Genomic DNA, 21,129 nt, shown 5'->3' on the forward strand with positions numbered 1-21,129 from the left:
TATCTTCAATGGTCTTTTAATCTCCATTCAATCTATCACAAAATGATTGAAATGAAAATAAACTAAAGATTTTTAACTTTTTCCGGCACATAATTGAGTTAGCCATCATTAACAATTTTTATTTTTTTCTGAAAATAATATATATAAAAGATAGTTTGATAATTGATTTAGGTTTAAATGCATTTAGTTTAATTATCTAAATAATTCAACATTTATGAATTGAATTATTCTCTCATTAAATTATTAATTAATATACATTTCTTTTCATTCTTGAGAATAAATATTTGTTTGGTCCTTTTACCAAAATAATAATTTTTTAATAATCAAACCCATCAACATAATAATTCAAATAACCCATTACCACAAAAAAAAAACTTCATATATTTACATTTATATGATTATACAAATCTGGAAAATTGACAAGATAAATTATTTTTATGCAAAAATACATGAAAACAATAAGAGCCTATAATATGACAAGTTGTAGAGTTAGCTTGTAAATTAGGTTATAGCTGCAGACTAGTAAATGACAATAATTATTGAACTTCTCTTCTCTGATTATATTTAACTTATTTTTTGTCCTATTAACTTGTTAAAGTACCTAAAATCTCACTTAATTAACTTCTTTCATAAAGTTACATTATGGCAGGAGAATAGTAGCTTCTTTTCTTCAAATAGTAAGTATTGATAATTAATAACTTGGTTATCCAAAACCAGACAAAAAAAGGATGAAGAAAATATTGAAATGGAACTTTCTTTTATTTCATTTATTTAGGATACAAGAATGTTACATAAACAATTGCGAAACTTTCAATCAAATGAAAGAAAATAAAATTCCAAATCGAAATTCTCAAATTAGCCTGGTTAATTTGTATAGAAAGTATTGAAAAAACATAAATTCATCAATATAATGAGAATAAAATAAGCCAAATAAATAATTGATCCCATCAAGAATATTGAAGAAAGAATCCAAGTAATCCTCTCCTTTATTCTCCCAATGAGAAACACAATTAGACAAGACGCTGCAAAAAAGACCAAAAGAAGGTCCTATTTGGAAGCTTCTTGTGACCTTCCTCCAATAATCATCCCATTATATGGTAGGGTGCTACATCTTATTTCCCTGATAGGACCATCTTTGTGTTGCTCAATTTCCTCAGTTTTGCTTCTATACTTTATTGAAAGGGACAAAGTACAGTCAATAGCTTCACCCTCAAATCCCTTCTTCTTTACCTTATGATCACCATAATCATCCCTCCTTTTCTCACTTATTTTCAAAGAGAGGTCCAAATCTAGATTTTCGTCACCAACTTCCATGATTTTTCTCTTTGAACCCATATTTCGATTATATTGTTGGTGTGTTTGTAACGAAATATTAGGACTACCTATTGTCATATAATTTGGTTGGAATATTTTTGGACCATTTCGATCATCCTCGTAAGCCCTTCTCCCTTGGTGGGATGAATGCGACATTTGGTCATGATTATTAAAACTGTTATAAGTACTCATTTGAAGGTGAGTGTAGCCATTACCTTGCCTTGGACTATATGTTATTGTATTTGGATTGGTAAAAGCTCCCCAAGCCCCTTCATATCTTCTATTAGAAGAAAAATAAAATTAATACTTAATTGGAAGTTTATCTTACCAATGATGAGCTAACGAAATAGACAAACTTTCTATAAGAAACAATTATATACATATATAATTAGTAAGGGTTAAAAAATACACAATAAAAATGGAAGTAAACAAAAAAAAAACATTTGATTAATAATTATATGTTTTAAATAAAATTAATAACTAATTAGAGTAACTCAAATAAAAAAATTTATAATAAACCAAATGTTGAATGTAACATTTTTTTTTTTGAACAATTGTGACTCACTTAAAAAAATTGTTTATAGTGATTGAAAATTAAATCAACAAGATTAGAGCTTTTTTTATTAGCTAGACATGTAAGTAGCTTGTCCTTCTCCTTCTCCTTTCATTTTATTTTTGGCATTATGCATAATGTCCTTGTAATTATTATTGTAAATGGATTGCATGCAATCTCAGTGTATTTGTCGTATCAAAAGAAGAAAAGATTTTTGTGGCTGTTTGTTAAAACTTTGTTTTTACAAAATGAACATACCATACATATCTAATTATTTTCCTTTTGATCATGTATAAAAATAATTAATTATAAAAAATTATATTATTGATTAAGTACTTGTCTACTCCTTTTATTTTTTAAATAATATATTAACCCATTTTAGTAAAAGAAAAATGAGAGGATTTATTCATTTGTAATTAACATTAAGCAAAAAGAAGAAGAATTCACATGGCTAGTCTTAATGTGCATATATACTTAAATCTGGTTATACCCAAACTTAATTTTCAACTTGGATTCATATATGTTTTTGGGGTTAGAAATTGCAATCTTAGAAATTATATATATATTGGACATCTATTTTAAAAAAAAAAATGAAAAGAAAGGAGAGACATTCTTAAGCTAATTTCGTACCTAAAATTGGCATTGGGTATCTGAGTCAAAGTTTGCAACAATGGGAGTTGTCCGAAATTGGAAATCTGATCTCGACCATTCATGATAAAGCCTTCTGTGGGCAGAATGCCTGTCCAATAAAGAACATAAAGAAAAGAAACAAGCCCATGCAATGGATTAGTCACAATTTTTTCTTATCCTATTGTCATTCTTCTTATCTAATAAACCCTAATTCTATAAACATCTTGTTGAATACAAAACTTTCTAAAAAAATAGTACTCTTCATCACCATCTAGTAAAACAAGAAAGTTAGGGCAATATTGATGACAAATTAAGAGAAATCTTCACTTCTTTTAAGATCATTCAATGTGAAAAATGATGAGGAAAAAGTATGATAATTAATTTACCTTGATTATTTGGATCATCCACCTTCTTGCTTCTATACATCTAATTAACGAAACAAAATGAATCAATTTTAGCATAAAAACTTTGGTCGGCCATTAGATCAAATTAACTTGAGGATCTAACAAGGTTTACCTGAAGATGACTCTTCACATGAGCTATGCTAAGTCCCTTTACATTCATCATTTCATGAACAAGCTTAGGTGTTGCTCCTATGATGATGATGATCAAAGTATGATAATTAGGGTTTGAGAGATGAGAATGAAGAAGTGTTTTTATTTCATTTTCTAAAGATGAATCAAGATGTTTTAACTTACTATCTTGGCCGCCTAATCTCTCAACAGCACGAACAAAGCATATATGGAGATCGGGTGTCCATCGAAGCCTCGGATTTTTGGATCGGATGTATTTCCTAACAGATCCCGAGTTGTTGCTACTCGTGTTCTTCTTTTCAAGTTTCTCAATTGTGCTATTGCTTGAGTTTGCCTTCTTTCGAGATTTCTTGCTCTCAACTTCATCGGTTAAGCGATCTTTCTCCTCCTTTTCTTCTTCATCATAGTCATGATTCTTTGAGATTGAATATTCGTGAGTTGTGCTTTTACTATCTTGCATTCTTTTTTTATTCTTTTTGAGGATATTGTTTGAGTTAATTAGGTTATCTATATATATAGTGGAATGAGAAGAGGGATATAAGATAAAGAGAGAGAGAGAGAGAGGGGAATGGAGAGGGAGAGAGAGAATTTGTTTTCGTGTACAACGAAGGAGACTAAGAAGTTTCAGAAATGCTTCATGATAGGAATAGGGCATGAAAGAATTTACAAAGGAATAAAATCGTTCCCTATGAAATATAAATGAACAAATCTATTTCCCTCTCCCTCTCTCATGACACTTTATCTACCTATGTCACATTGTGATGTGCATGCATGGTTAAAGCAAAATCATTTATTTGAAAAGTGATTTTTTATTTTGTTTTTCTATTAACTATATAGCTAGTACGTTTAAAATATGTGGTCCTCATTAATTTACCATATGTGAAGCCTGGGGCAACAACAAAAGTCATGAGTCCCAAGGAAATTTAGATTCATGTTGCCATTAGTTTTTTCTAAGAATCTTCATCATATCTTTTTAACTATAACTTATTTTATACTCCACTGATTATGTGTTTAATGTTTCGATAATGTTTTTAGGGTTTGTTTTTGTTATTGTCACTAAAAAAATGTTATTAGAAAGTTTTGTAACTTATATTTCAACCTATTTTACAACGATATTTAAAACTTGAAATTAGCCATTTCTTTTTGTGATATTTGTTGACAAAAATGTTTTCAAATATTGAAAAATATTTTACAACATTATTTGCAACAAGTTTTTAATTTATACTATATTATATTCTATAACTTATTTTGTAATATGCTTGGTAATAATTTTTCAAACTTATTTACTAACAACTTTTATTTTTCTTGCAACTATTTACAATCATATTTTTGTTGGTAAAAATATTTAAAATATTTTGTAACATTGTTTACAATTATGTTTTTCATTTATACTATATTATATTTTGTAACTTATTTTTGTCACGTATAATTTTTTAGAAGGATAAAATAAATATTTGTCTCAATATATATATTCAAAATTTTCAAACGAAACAACTTCATCAAAATATTAAGAAATAAACATAAAATGATAACTATCTCGTGTTATATATTTTGATGGTTAATAAACTTTATAACATTAGTTTAACTTATTTGTTAACAACTTCTAGATTCTTGTTAATAAATTTGTAATCCTATTTTTGTTGGTAAAAATATTATCCATGTTTAAAAACAATATTGCATTATTATATGTAATAATTAAAAAATAAAAAATTTATAATATTTTCACTAAATTTATCAATTCCTTTTACAAAATTATTTACATTAATTTTGAAACTTAGAATTTAAAATTTTAACAATATGTTCTGCATTATTTGTAAAATTTTTAGTTTTAATTCAATTTTTTTCAATAAATTTTGTTATTTATTTTGCAACATTGTTTGCAAAAATAAAAATGAATATTTTAAATTTTCGTAATTTATTTCTGTTACGTAACATTTCTGTATAATAATGTCAATAAATATACAACATATTGTATTTTATTTTAAACTAGGAAAATTTCCTGGCAATGCACACGGATAAGGATAAAAATAAAATAAATTAAAAAAATTATAATAATATTTATTCAATGTTTAATATTATTAAAATAAAAAAATATAACGTTCTCATTTCACATTTTATTCACTTCGATAAAACAACTTATTTTTTCACATGTTTCATCACATATTTTTTTCGAATGAATCTCTCATTTCGTGACTTTACACTTTCACTTTGTCAATCAAATATTTGATTCATATTTTTTAAAATTAGCATCGTGACCTCACACTTTGGTCAATTAAATATTTGATTCATATTTCTTTAACCACTTTCAAATGATATCGGTCTATTATTCATCGACAAACCATATTTCAATCACATTTGGTTAAAGATTGTACTTATTTTGTTAGGTTGCAAGTTCAAAACCTACAAATAACATTTTTAAATTTATTTTTAACCGTTTTAAATTTATGGGCGGATCAACCCACAATCCGACCCAAGTATCAATTTACTCTCACATAAATATCCAAATTAACCACAGCTCTCGACCCGACAATCCGGACACTTTAAAAATTAAGTATCATTATATATATATATATATATATATATATATATATATATATATATATATATATATATATATATATATATATATATATATATATATATATATATATATATTTTATGAATGTCTTCCGTTAGAGAGAAATTAAAGTGTTTTATCACAATTTTACAGTTAAAAATATATTTTTCTTATAGACGGAAACCGCTATATATTTGCCACTTGTATGATTGAAGTATAGTATACTGATGATGAAATGATTGGCTATTACTAATATAAAGAATATAGTAGTTGTTCGTTATAGTTTATTAACTGAATTAGTTAAATAATTTTTTTAGTTTTCTTTCTTTTAGTTTTCGGTCCTATCTTTCTAATCCTGTAGAGTGTTTTGTCAGTATTTTTTTCAGGAATAATATGGGCAGCGAAAATAAGGTCACGAATCTTATGTATTCTGTCATATATATATATAGGAGAGAAAAAAAATATCTAGTAATATAAATACAATCCTAAACCCAAAACTCGCCATCCTCGCAAACTTCTTCGACTCTGACAAAATCATCTCCAAACTTAAAACCATAGCTCGTGGTATTCCGTTTTTTAAATCTAGTTATACATACCATTTATTTTATTTTATTATTTTATTTCAATATTAATGGTATTGTGCTTCCCACTCTTGAGGCTATAATTATTGGTAAGAACCCTAGCAGTTTACAAATTGTCTAAAGAGGGAATATTTGTTGCAGACAAGTTGGAGAGACTTATTTTTTACCTAGTTGAGATTCTATAACAAGTCGAATGATTATGTGCCAAACGCATTTTTTTGAAGATTCTACCGGCATCCAGTTTTAAACACATAAAGAGTTTTAAAAGAAGTTCACAATGGTTAGATTTGTTTATTGTTTAGATCTGTTTATTGTCCTAAAAAAATTAAATAAACACTTATTTATTTTAGTGTTCGTCTATAAAATTATAAACATTCCTTAATTGTAAAATGTTCAAATATAAATTAATCATCAAAACACATCTAATTTGAATTCGTCCGTTTGAACGTTGTAAATCTCCGAAAAATACGCAATTTAAAATATAAATTGTCCTAATCCGTCAAACGTACACAAAGTTATTTTAAATTGTGTATTTTTCAGATATTTGCGGCGTCCAAACGGCCAAAGGCCGCTTGGGTGACAAAATCTTCAAATTATATGTGTTTTGATGGTTAATTTTATGATTTGTTTATATTTGAACATTTTATAATTAAAGAATGTTTTATAATTTAACAACTCGTGAAAAGTTTAAATTTTTTAATCATTTCATATTGTGTATTTTGATGATAATGTGGGAATCCAAACCTTTCCAACTATGTATTCCCGAAATTGAAAACTTTTAGGACAAAAACGTCTCAAAAGTTTTCATTTTTGGGAGAAAACGTCCCGAAATTCTATCAGAGGCTTAAAAACAAGCGCAAGATGAATACATAACATTTTTGCGAGCATTTAGAGATATATTTGTTCATGAAACATGGAAGTATACAACAAGAAAGAAGAAAATAAACAAATCTAAACAATAAATAAATCTAAACAATAAACAAATATAAGATTTAAACCATTTTTCGGGACAAGACACTTTGCTCCATCCCACTGAAGCTGAAGAAGAGGAGAAAGAATAAGACGCCGAAGTCGCACAAGATGAAATGAAGTATCGTCGAGAGAAGAGAGTAAAAGTGACGGAGAAATATGAAAGAACGAAAATAATAAAGGGAATTTAAAAAAAAATTATATTAATTTTTTTAAATACCAGTATGGGGCGACCACGACTACATAGGATTCGTGGCATTGCTTTCGCCGCCCCTTCGTTGCCCCTATCATTTGTTTTTGTTTTTTTTTTATTTTGCTTACATTTTCAAATTTATTTTTACATTTTCATCCTACGCCTAATCATATTGTTTGACTTTATATATATATATATATATATATATATATATATATATATATATATATATATATATATATATATATATATATATATATATATATATATATATATATATATATATATATTTTAAATTAAATAAAATAGTTTTTCACAAATTACGATTAATTATATATATTTAATTTTAATAAAAAATAAATAAATGTGTGCCACATGAAATTAAAATTCAACCGCACTAAACTAAATCAATAAAATAAAATAAAAATTAGCTTAAAATTATAGAATAAAATAATATATTACATAAACATAAACATAAAAATTAAATATATTAAACAAAAAATTAAATAAAATATATTATATAAATAACTAAAATATATTATTAAACATTAAATATGAATGGACATGTATATTGAGTGGATCTCGAACTATATGTCTTATACACGATGAGTTTGTTTGAATTCTTATTTCTAAGAGAAATTATTAATAGAAAATTTTAACCACTACAAACATAAAATTGAGAAGTCAATGCAAATTGATTTAATAATGATATGTTTCAAATTTATTAATTGTATATTTATAAAGAAAAAATTGTTAAAATAATTCTACAAATTTAAAATTAATTATTTTATTTAAAATTTAATTATATTTAATAAAATATTTAATTTATAACTTAAATAAATTAATTGAAATATTTAATTTAAAATATTAAAAATCAAATATACATATTAAATCACGAATAAATAAAAGAAAAGTTAAACAATAAACTTAGGTGGATAATAGAAATATAAAAAAAATTGAGTATTTTGAGAATTTAGATGTAGATGTCGGTATTTGATAACAAACCAAAAACATAGACATAACATGAATGGATAATCTTTCTAAATTAATTCTCAATTATTTTTAATTTGTTAAGACCTTATATCTTTTGTTTTTAAATTGAATTCTCTCATTTATATAATTTAAAGGTTTATACATAATTCTAATATTAAGAAAATCAACCTTGATCATAAATTCCGCTTAAACTTGTTTATCTTCTTGTCTTTGTTCAATGATGATGTTCTCCCAAATTTTGAAAATAACTAGATATAAAGTTTTTATCTCAAGTTTATCTAGGTTTAAGAGGTCTTAATGAACCAATTACTAATCACTCACCATCATACCATCATCCCTCATGAGTTTCAATTTGAATCAATGATCACAATGTTAATATCAAAGCATAGAAATAACTATACTCTCTAAGAATATAAAGAAAAAATAAAAATGGTATGGATATATATATATATAAAAGATTTATCTTAGCGCCCAAGTTAAGGCAACTTGTAGATGGGCTGAAACCTTTAGATGGGTTGGGCCACATAATATAATCTAACACCCCTCCTCAAGCTCAAAGTGGTAGAGTAGAGATCAACTTGAGTTTGCTTAATAACATGTAAAAACGACTCAGCAAGAGAGACTTCGTGAAGACATCTGCAGTCTGGTGTTCGGTAGATACGTACTGTAATTGTATAGTACCAGCACTAACATGTTGCCGTACAAAGTGGCAATCGATCTCGATGTGTTTAGTGCGCTCATGAAACACATCATTTCGAGAAATATGAATAGCACTCTAACTATCAGAATGAAGATCGGTGGATGACGATTGAGGAACGTCGAGATTTGAGAGAAGTCATCGAATCCAAAGAAGCTCAGAAGTAGAATCAGCAATCGCATTATACTTTAACTTAGCGCTGGAACGGGAAACAACAATCTGTTTCTTGCTTCACTAGAAAACAAGAGAATCACCCAAGAAGAAACAATAACCAGTGATGGAGAGTCGGTCAGTGGGATCGCCTGCCCAATCAGCATCTGAGTAACTAGTGAGTACCAATGATGAATCAGCGAAGAAGTGAAGACCATGTAAGAGAGTGCCCTTAATATAGCAGAGAATACGTAACACAACAGAGTGATGAGTTATATGAGGACTAGTCATGAATTGACTAACTATGTGAACTACATGAGTTATGTTTGGGCGAGTAATAGTTAAATATATCAAAGATCCCACTAACTGACGATGGAGCGTGGAGTCTTTAAGAGGGGTTCCATTGAGAGGAGTAAGACGACAATCTGCCTCAAGTGGAGTCGAGGCAGTTTTGTTATCAGTCAAACCAACACAGGAGATGAGGTCAGAAGCATACTTCGCCTAAGACAAGTAGATACCATCTACTGTGTCGGAAATCTCAAGACCTAGAAAATAACGCAGCTTACCAAGACTCTTCATATCAAAATGTTGATGAAGATATGTCTGTAAATCAGATATACCAGAGGCATCATCGCTGGTGATCACCATATCATCAACATATAATAATAGAATAATAATTCCAGATGAAGAGAGACGAATGAATAAAGTAAAGTCATAGGGAGAGGCAATAAACCCATATTGAATAAGTGTTGAGCTGAACTTGGTAAACCAAGCTCGTGGTGCTTGTTTCAGACCATAAAGAGCACGACGTAGCTTACATACCTTTCCTGAAATGTCTGAACCCGGCGGTGGACTCATATAAGCCTCCTCATAAAGATCTCCATGAAAAAAAGCATTCTTTACATCCAACTGGTGAAGAGACCATCGACGAGCAGCATCAATAGCCAAAAGACAATGAACATAAGTCAAACAGGAAACGGGAGCAAAAGTCTCTTCATAGTCAATGTCACACTCCTATAAGAAACCCCTAACCATACAACGAGCTTTGTAGCGCTCAACAGTTCCATCAGAATTTGTTTTGATCTTGTAAATCCATTTGCAACTAATAGATTTCTTTCTAGGTAGTAGATCAACGATATCCCAAGTCCCAGTCTTCTCAAGAGCCTGTAGTTCCTCTAACATAGCCTCACTCCAAAATGGATCACAATTTGCCACATGAAAGGTCTTAGGCTCATGGTTAGCTAGAATGGAAGAAAAGCAATGGTAATCTTGGAGATTATGAGGAAGACAACGTACCCGGGTAGAATGTCGACCAGTGGCAGTAGGGATATGAGGTATTTGATCAGGTATTTGTTCAGGAGACGCAGTTGGGTCAGGTACTTGTTTAGGAGATACATGTGGGTCAGCTGGGGGAGATACGATAGTGTCAATAGAGTTTGTGTGATCTCAGGACATGTAAAAGAAGGGGATGGATCTAAAACAAAAAAATGGAGAATCAGTCTGAAAATGAGTGGCAAACTTAGACTTAGAAGAGAACATCTTATGTTTCTAAAAGGTGACATGACGAGAAACACGAATCCGATTTGATAGGATCCCAACAACGATAGCCCTTATGCTCTACTCCATATCCCAAAAAACAACATAGATGATTCTAAGGCTCTAATTTGTTTTTTCATGCCGGGGGGTGGAAAAAACTAACACAACCAAATGCTCGAAGAATGGAGTAATCTGGTCGTTGACCAAAGAGTTTTTGGTAAAGAGTGACATCATGAAGTACAGAAGATGACATTCGGTTGATTGTATAGACAACAGTAAGGGCAGCTTCCCTCCAAAACCGATCTGGACTAGAAGTAGAAAGAAGCATGTAACGAATAGTATCTAGAGTTCGTCTATGTTTAGGTTCAGTCCTACCATTTTGTTATGAGGTGTAAGGACATGAGCGCTTAATAACAATGCCCTAGGCAGAAAGAAAACTGAGAAAGGTAGAATCATTGTGTTGGTTCAAATTAATTTGACTAACGATATTTTGAAGATGAATATGTGTAAAATTTAAATAAGAATGAAGATAAGCCGTCTAAATTGTGTTTATGCAGGAGCATCAAGATCTGGCTAACTTAGACGTGATCTGAGCAGAATAATTAGACGCATTGCATGTTAGACGTGCAGTCTAACAAATACGTAGTTAGACGTGTAGTCTAAAATATATGTAGTTAGACGTGTAGTCTAATAGATACGTAGTTAGACGTGCGTTCTAACAGATACGTAGGTAGACGTGTAGTCTAACAAATACGTAGGTAGATGTGCAGTCTAACAAACGTAGTTAGACGTGCAGTTTAACAGATACGTAGTTAGACGTGCAGTCTAACAGATATGTAGTTAGACGTGCAGTCTAACAGATACGTAGTTAGATGTACAGTCTAATAAATACGTAGTTAGACGTGCAATCTAACAGATACATAGCTAGACGTGCAGTATAACAGATACGTAGTTAGAAATGCATTCTAACAGATACGTAGTTAGATGTGCAGTCTAACAGACGTAGTTAGACGTGCAGTCTAACAAATACGTAGTTAGACGTGTAGTCTAACAGACTTAGTTAGACGTGCAGTCTAATAGATACGTAGTTAGACGTGCAGTCTAACAGATACGTAGTTAGACGTACAGTCTAACAGATACGTAGTTAGACGTGTAGTCTAACAGATACGTAGTTAGATGTGCAGTCTAACAGATACGTAGTTAGACGTGCAGTCTAACAGATACGTAGTTAGACGTATAGTCTAATAGATACGTAGTTAGACATGTAGTCTAACAGACATAGTTAGACGTGTAGTCTAACTCCATTAGATGTATGAGTCTAATGGAATGCAAAGTTAGACGTTGGCGTCTAACTCATTCAGACTAGTATGAAGTGAAACGTATTTAGACGATGTAGTCTAACTCCATTAGACTTGGTGGTCTAATGGATCTCGCTATTAGACGTTGACGTTTAACTCCTTTAGACTTGGTGGTCTAATGGAGCACGTCTAATGCCTCGCTTCAGCAGCTGTTTGAAGTTAGCATACATCTACCCATGATCAACTAGCTGTATGCTACTCCTTCCCCACTCATCCGTGCAGTCCAATATGCCATCTATCTGATCAAATGAATGAATTCCACGTAAGTAAACATTCTTCCCACTATTTTCTCTATGCAGGACAATTACAGAAGAATGTTTGGCGCACTACCAGTCTGGTACGACCACGATCCATGTGCACAGATCCTTATGTACTTTTGTACTATGGAGGCTTTCCAATGGGCGCTTGCTACGTGTCCATCCAGAAGATTCGACCGTTGGTGCCTTTCTACTATATATTTTTGCCAAAGGACAATAGACGAACGACCTCACAGATTGCTGGTTTCGTGCTCACTTGCTTACTAATTTGTACATCATCTTCAAGTTCAAGAGAGAGAATCGAAATCTTTCTAGCTGAGAAATACTCTTAATCATATTGTAAGTTGAACAAAGTGTGTTCTGTTCAATAGAGTGTTAGCTAGCTAGTAAACTATATTTGATTTAAATAAGTATCGTGAAATCCTTCCGGTTGTTGGAAGAATGGGTGACGTAGGAGAGTTTGCTCCGAACATCCATAAACAACTTGCTATGTCATTTACATTTTGTCTTCTCTTCTCTCATTGGTTTGAAGCTTAAAACCTGAGCAAACAATTCCGCACTTGAATCGTTTCAAGAGTTTGCAAAGGTTTGTGAAGAATAGAAAGAGATATTAATCCATAATAGGATTTTTATCAAACCATTTTCCAGAAGTTGTAATCAATAGTTAGACCACCGTCTCTATTGATTACACTGTTTCTATCAATTGGTATCAGATCCCTGTTTTCTATTCTCAAGCATCAAGAACCTGAATCATGTCTATCATCAACGATATCCCTCTACTTTCGAAAGAAAACTACGATTATTGGATGATGAGAATGCAAGCGCATTTGGCTGCTCTTGATTGCGATATGTAGAGTGTCATTACTGATGGTCCCATAAAGATTGCGAAGCCAATATGTGAATGGACAACGGAAGATAAGGTGACAAACAACTTGGACAACGTTGCCAAAAGTACTCTATATCAATCAATCAACCAACATATATGTATTTTGTGAGATCAAGTCCTGCTCCTCTGCTAAAGATATTTGGGAGAAGCTAATTCAGATTTATGGCCGTAACGTTCAAATTAAGAAGAACCAAAAAGATCAGAAGGTTCTTATATGCGCTGAAAACAAGTCCAAATGGGCCGATAGCGATTCAGATGACTCATCTAGTGAAAATGATACAGACGTCGTCACATGCTTGATGGCAGATGATCAATCCAAGGTAACTGACCTGCCCCCACAAGAGTTTACCAACGATAAGTTAAAGGTTGCACTCAATGACATGGCCATTGAGTACAAGAAGTTATTAGATTCTTTTAATTAAATGAAAGCGAAATATGAGACAAATATCTCCTTTTCATCTCAAATTTCTGAACCAAATGTTTCTGAAAATAAAATGACTGAGGTCTCATCTGAGAATGAGACGCTCAAAGAAAAGATTCAAACTCTATCTTCTGAAAACAATCGGTTAAACTATATTGTTAGTTCATGGACAAGGTCTGAAGAAGCTGTCAAATATAAGATTAGTCTGTTGAAACCCGCTGGATCCAAATTTGGTTTAGGATTTGATAGAAATGACCCAGACTAGTCCTGTAAAAAGTTAAACCCAGAAACTGACAAGCTTAAGACAATAATCTTTGTCAAAGAGAGTTTAGAGTTTAATTGATACTGAAACTGATCCAATCCGTGAAGAGATGACTTTAAAGAATGAAATAAATTATGTTTCGCCAACTGTTAGCTGACTGAAAATTAAGTTAGAAGCAGCCAGCAAGTCTAGCAAACCAAAACCTGACAAGAGGTCAAAGAGTTTTAAAAGAAAATCATCCTCTAAAGTTAAGGGATTAGTGGCTAGCAGAAAGACGTCTACTAAGTTTAAATCATACACATTAATCACAACACAATATAAGAAATCCATCAAAATAACTCAAATATGGATTCCCAAGGGACTGATTGACTGAGGACCCAAGTGAATGTGGGTACCAAACGATTGTAAATATTGTTTTGTGTAGGTACATCTGAGTAATTGCCTAGATGATTCTGTTTGGTATCTGGACAGCGGTTGTTCCAAATACATGACAGGAAATAGACGGCTTCTAACTGATATAGCAGACTGCTCAGGCCCTAAGATCACCTTTGGTGACAACAAGAAAGGTAAGACCATGGGTAAGGGTAAGATTATCCATGGTAATTTAACTATTAACGATGTTTTATTTGTTGACAATTCGTGTTATAACCTGATTAACATTAGTCAATTATGTGATAATGGTTTGTTAGTTGATTTCCAAACTCATGCATGTCTGGTTAAGGATCAGCAATGTAATACCTTGCTGACCGGAAGCAGTGTAGGAAATTCTTATAAAATGAACTGGCAAAATAAGACATCTGACCTTATGTGCATGATTGCCAAAAATGACCAGAATTGGTTATGGAATAAAAGATTAAACCATCTAAACTTTAAAACCATCAACAACATTTGTTCGCATAATTTAGTGTTCGGTTTACCTAAATTACAGTTTTTTAAGGACAATGTTTGTCCTGCTTTCCAGTTAGGCAAACAGGGCAGATCATCGTTCAAAAGTTAGGGAAATCTCAATCCAGTCGTTTCTTAGAATCTTTACATATGGATCTGTTTGGTCCAATTCCTGTAAGAAGCTTAGGAGGAATGAGATTTACCCTAGTAGTTATTGATGATTTTTCACGATTTACATGAGTAGTATTTTTGCAATCTAATGATCAAACCGCTGTAAATTTGATTAAGATCCTTAGAAGAATTCAAAACCATAAATCTTTAAGTATCATTTCTATTCGAAGTGATCGGGGAACCGAGTTCACCAACAGACGCCTAACCTCTTATCTCGAGGAGTCTGGTGTTAGACACGAGTTGTCTAGTGCTAGAACTCCACAGCAAAATAGCATTACTGAGAGAAGAGTGATGACACTGAAAGAAGAAGCAAGATCTATGCTAGCTGAATCAGGTGTTCCTCAGAAGTTTTGGACAGAAGCCATAAACACAACATGTTACACACAAAATCGGTCGATAATAAACAAACATTTTGACAAAACACTCTATGAACTGTTTTACGGGAGAATCCCTATAGTGACTTACTTTAAAGTATTTGGGTGTAAATGTTTTATTCATAACAACGAGAAGGATTATCTGACTGTTTTTGATGCTAAAGTAGATGCTGGAATCATGTTGGGTTATTCCTTAGTAAGTAAGGCCTACAGAGTGTATAACTATAAAACACAAACTATTGAGGAATCCCTACATGTTGTTTGTGATGAGTATGTTAAAAGTAATTTTATTGATCCCGTCGACCTCGCTAGCAGATTAGAAGCGACAAGTCTTGAATCTGTGTGTGAGGATGAAGCTCTAGCTAAACTGATTTCCTCGTCGGATCTTGTGGTTGATCCGGCTGAGAACCAACCAGACGTTCAAACTCCTATTCAACAAGATGTTGAATGTTCTAATGTTGCGGGGCCATCTGATCAGATGACTAATCCTTTAGGACCCAAATTCAGATGGAACAAGAATCATCCACCAGAATTGATAATTGGAAATCCTAACTCTCCTCGTAGGACAAGACGTCAATTGATGGATGAAATGGCCAACTCTGCCTTTATTTCTCAAATCGAACTCAAGAAAATTGGTGATGCAGTGTTTGACCCAGATTGGATCAATGTTATGCAGTAGGAGTTAAACCAATTTGTGAGAAATAAAGTGTGGCATTTAACTCCAAGACCGACTAATCAATCGGTCATTGGAACTAGATGGGTCTTTATAAACAAGCTTAGTGAAGATGGCTTAGTTATAAGAAACAAAGCCCAGTTGGTTGCCCAAGGATACAAACAGGAGGAAGGCATTAACTTTGATGAGTCATTTGCACCTGTAGCTACACTTGAGGCAATTAGAATATTCCTAGCTTATGCATCATTTAAAAATTTTAAAGTTTTTCAAATGGATGTGAAAAGCGCATTTTTAAATGGTAAACTAAATGAAGATGTTTATGCTGAGCAACCCCTAGTTTTCTAGATCATACTTTACCAAATCATGTTTTAAAACTTGACAAAGATTTATATGGTTTGAAACAAGCTTCAAAAGCTTGGAATGATACTTTCACTAAATTTTTGTTTGATCATGACTTCGTTATTGGAACTATTGATAAAACACTATTTAGATTTGTTAAAGATTCTCACATTCTACTTGTTCAAGTATATATTGATGACATTATATTTGGGTCAACTAACCCCAAATTGTGAGAGAAATTTGTTAAGTTGATGCAGGATAGGTTTAAGATGAGCATGATGAGAGAATTAACCTTTTTCCTCGGCCTTCAAGTTCGTCAGCTGGAGAAAGGAACATTCATCAATCAAGCCAAATACACCAAGGAGCTGGTGAAGAAATTCGAGATGGAGAACTGCACTGCTGCAACTACTCCAATGAGCTCCTCCAGCAAACTTGAAAAAGATGATGGTGGACAGGGTGTAGACATCATTGCCTACAGAGGTCTCATCGGATCTTTGCTCTATCTCACTTCCAGCAGACCAGACATTCAATTTTATGTTGGTGTTTGTGGAAGATTTCAGGTTAATCCTAAAATCTCTCACTTTACTGCTGCTAAACGTATTTTGAAATATTTGAAGGGAACTCAAAATGTGGGACTGTGATATCTGAAGGATTCCAGTTTCAATTTAACAAGTTTCTCAGATGCAGACTATGTAGGATGCAAAATAGATAGGAAAAGCACGGGTGAAACTTGTCATTTCCTTGGAGATCGTCTAATCTCATGGTTCAACAAGAAGTAGACGTTCATTGCCACGTCTACAACTAAAGTCGAGTACCTTGCTGTAGGGAGTTGCTGCTCTCAGCTCTTGTGGGTTCAACAACAGCTAAGGGATTATGGGATTAAGGTAGAAGAATCTTCAATTTTGTACGACAACACAAGTGCAATATCCATCTCTTACAATCTAGTTATGCATTCTCGAACAAATCACATCGAAATTAGACATCATTTCATCCGAGAGCATGTTAGTCAGAAGCATATTCGCCTTAAATATGTCCCAACAGATCAACAAATGATAGACATCTTTACGAAGCCACTACCCGAGACTAAGTTTTCTCACTTTAGAAATATCTTAGGACTTATTGATCTTGACTGATTTTCTTTTATGCATGAATTAAGGGGGGGGGGGACTTGTTCAAATGTAACTGGACAGACAAGTAGGCAGAGGTCTCAATACGTACAATGGATCAACAGTCTAAGAGGCATATATACATAGACATGAGTTTGCTTAAGCATTCTATACCTCTGTTTGATAATTTTCTTGGTTGATAACCTGTGCAGTTAGATGTTGAAGTCTAATAGACGCTTAGACGTTTATAAGACAAGAGCAATTGGATGCTCACGTCTAACCAAGCACACGTCTAATACGTATTGTATATGCGTAATTAGACGTTCAAAGTCTAATAGATTTTTGATTGTCTATAAGACAAGCGTAATTAGACGATGACGTCTAATAGACGCATATCCAAATCAGAGTCAAGAAATGTGAAGAGTAAATTAAAACGTCTAACTACATATGTACTTAGACTGTTCATCTTCTAGCTATTGGGACAGCTGTCCACTGCCACCGTATTTGTTTATGTACTTTTCCCGCCAAAAATAAAACAGTCATCTCTTAAATTGATTGAAGACATATGTCTTTGAATGTTAAAAGAGTGACTAAAATGTCTGATGACCTTTCAATACACGTCTAACATTAATAGCCCTATCTCATGATTAAACTTAAATGCTAGTTGTCTCAATTGATGCGTCTCTTGGGAATAGGTTTTTAAGGTTTTGACGCTTCATATAATCATTATGTTTATAGCCATACTTCAGCATATCTCTATTCAAGAAACGTTCATACTCAAATGTGTGAGTATCTCCCTCTTGAATCTTCGACTTTCTCTCTAAGAGTTCTTCGTTTGCCTCTTCGTACTCTTCAAGAAATCTTCACCTTCTCTCTTTGAAATGGGTTCTCTTGCACCTTCTACACTTCAAATCGACTTCTACTATGTGTCCATGATGGAAATTCCTAGGATAGTAGCTATGTTTGATTCGCTCAAAGAATCAGGCCTCGAGAAATTCCTCAAGGCCCCCGTCGTCATTCATGAAGCTGAGGTTTGTGAACTTTTCAAATATGCTGGGCTATACGACGGCGTGCTCGTCGCATCCAAAATATTTGATGATATTGCTGCCTTCACTGAAGTGTCCTTCGCTCGTTTCTTCAACCTTCCATTCGAGGGACTGTATGAGTTCCCCCCATCTTCGAAGGAACTCCTAACTGAAATGGGGCTTGTCTTCTCCGATACTTTTCTTGATGGGACTCTGGTTCCTGTCAATAACTCTGGACTGCGTTCATCTCTAAAAGTTGAGTTTGTTTAACTCAACGACATCATTTCTCGATCCCTTCTAGCCAAGGGATGTTCTAACCATTACTCGAAGATGGTCTTCGAGATGATGATTTCTATCACCAAGAGGACAGTAATCAATTGGTCGAGGGTCATTTTCCACAATATGATGGGGATGTTTGAAACGAAATCCCCTGGATATGCTGCTCCACTCAGTATGTTTCTTCCTTTTATCATTTCTAGTGTCTTGGGACATGGGATTCTCATCAAATCATCGAGGGTCTTGAACTATCAAAAGGTTCTTGACTACATTTTCCAAGCTAGGAGGCTCAAGAAAAAGAAACGAAATCGGGAGACCTTTCTGGCCGAAAGAGATCAGTAGGAATCCATCTCTCCCGATGATGTTAAAAAGGAGGAAAAGGAAAAGATTGGCCTAAGATTTAGGGGAAAAGAAATTCTTTTACTGTTTTTGATCCTGTTATGTCTCTTTTAAAAATATGAATATATAATCTTTTGCTATCTTTTGCGTTGACGATTAATAAATATGCTTATACATCTCTAATTTTTTATTTAAGTTTTAACATCATCAAAAAGGGAGAAATTGTTGGGACAAATTAATTTGACTAACGATATTTTGATAATGAATATTTGTAAAATTTAAATAAGAATGAAGTTAAGTCGTCTAAATTGTGTTTATGTAGGAGCATCAAGATCTGGCTAACTTAGACGCGATCTGAGCAGACTAATTAGACGCATTGCATGTTAGACGTGCAGACTAACAGATACGTAGTTAGACGTGCAGTCTAACAGATACGTAGTTAGACGTGCAGTCTAACATATACGTAGTTTGACGTGTAGTCTAACAGATACATAGTTAGACGTGCAGTCTAACATATACGTAGGTAGACATGCAGTCTAACAGACGTAGTTAGACGTACAATCTAACAGATACATACTTAGACATTCATTTTAACAAATACGTACTTAGACGTGCAGTTTAACAAATACGTAGTTAGACGTGAAGTCTAATAGATACGTAGTTAGACGTGCAGTCTAACAAATACGTAGTTAGACGTGCAGTCTAACAAATACGTAGTTATATGTGCAGTCTAACAGATACGTAGTTAGACGTGCAGTATAATAGACGTAGTTAGACGTGTAGTCTAACAGATACGTAGTTAGACGTGCAGTTTTATAAATACGTAGTTAAATGTACAGTCTAATAGACATAGTTAGACGTGCATTCTAATAGATTGGTAGTTAGACGTGCAGTCTAACAGACGTAGTTAGACATGCAGTCTAATAGATACGTACTTAAACGTGCAGTCTAACATATACGTAGTTAGACGTGTAGTCTAACAGATATGTAGTTAGACGTGCAGTCTAACAGACGTAGTTAGACGTACAGTCTAACAGACGTAATTAGACATGCAGTCTAACAGATACGTAAAGGCAAGTTCAGAACGAGTTTTCAAAAAATAAATCCATGTAAAACGTGAATAATCATCAACTAATATCACAAAATATCGATAACCGTGAAATGTACCAAAAGGGGAGGTCCCCAAATATATAAGTGAACTAGCGAAAAAGGTTTATCAGTAATATAATGATTATTCAAAAAAGAAAGTGATCATTGTTTGCCAATCTTACAATGCACACAATCAAATGACATAATTTTAATAGGACCCAAAAAACCTTTAGCAACAAGAGACTGGAGTTTATTTAATGAATCATATCCGACTTTAAGATGCCACTAATAAATGGAGGAAGGAGAAACATCAGCAGAAATTGAAGGAAATGGTTGAAGGTAATAAAGCTCAAACATGCGACCCATCTTGCATTTCGTCCCAAGAATCCGACATGTCTGTGAATCCTGAACCTATATACCAGAAGATGTAAAAGTAACAGTTAGTCTCTGCTCAACCAACTAACCAACATAAACAAGGTTTAATGTGAAATGGGCAATGGGTGACGATGGAGCAATGATTCACGAACAGACTCGTACTTAGTGCCAAACTTCATCAGTAGTTGAATGATCCTTAAGTGTTTCTCATTAATGTTGGCCTTGTCAATGCGATCCCATAGTGACTGTATAGTAGAGAAGAAATCATCTATGGATTGTCCTGGCTCATGTTTCAATGCATGTAACGAACTCAACAATTGATAGTGGTGCATTTCTCAGGTAGTTTGGAGTCGATCTTTTAGATAATCCCAAGCCATCTTGTCGGTATCCATTTGTCGAAGCTGGATTTGGATATTCCTAGATGACATATTTCGAATTCAGGTAAGAATAGTATGATTCTTATTGTCCTAGTCATCAATAGACACACAATAATCCTCAGTTTCTTTTGTAGTCGGCGGAGTAGAGGAAGATCCAACAGGTTTTATTGGTATATTGAAATCTCTAGTGACATATCGTCACAACTTCTT

At 32.8% G+C, this 21,129-nt stretch overlaps 1 protein-coding gene across 2 annotated transcripts; it reads right to left on the reverse strand.

The window, feature by feature from the left end:
• Window positions 1–753: 753 nt before the first annotated feature.
• LOC124939177 (transcription factor BOA-like) lies at window positions 754–3,576 on the reverse strand. Of its 2 annotated transcripts, none has more exons than XM_047479690.1 (5): window positions 3,196–3,576; window positions 3,014–3,090; window positions 2,884–2,923; window positions 2,498–2,606; window positions 754–1,591 (listed from the first exon to the last, which is right to left on the reverse strand). In XM_047479690.1, exons 1-5 carry the CDS (start codon window positions 3,488–3,490, stop codon window positions 1,048–1,050), a joined length of 1,065 nt encoding a protein of 354 aa, XP_047335646.1. In that variant the 5' UTR covers window positions 3,491–3,576; the 3' UTR covers window positions 754–1,047. The 2 variants fall into 2 exon arrangements, with proteins under 2 accessions (XP_047335646.1, XP_047335640.1); XM_047479684.1 differs by having other exon boundaries at window positions 754–1,594.
• Between the last annotated feature and the right edge of the window lie 17,553 nt (window positions 3,577–21,129).

This window comes from Impatiens glandulifera, chromosome 1 (genome assembly GCF_907164915.1).
Source record: "Impatiens glandulifera chromosome 1, dImpGla2.1, whole genome shotgun sequence".
Classification (NCBI taxonomy): Eukaryota; Viridiplantae; Streptophyta; class Magnoliopsida; order Ericales; family Balsaminaceae; genus Impatiens; species Impatiens glandulifera.

Coding starts and splice junctions, on each gene's coding strand:
- LOC124939177 (XM_047479684.1), bottom strand. CDS start 3,490: ATGCAAGATAGTAAAAGCACAACTCACGAATATTCAATCTCAAAGAAT. Junction 3,091..3,195: donor GAGATTAGGCGGCCAAGATA/GTAAGTTAAAAC, acceptor TCATCATCATAG/GAGCAACACCTAAGCTTGTT. Junction 1,595..2,497: donor ATACCCAATGCCAATTTTAG/GTACGAAATTAG, acceptor TTCTTCTAATAG/AAGATATGAAGGGGCTTGGG.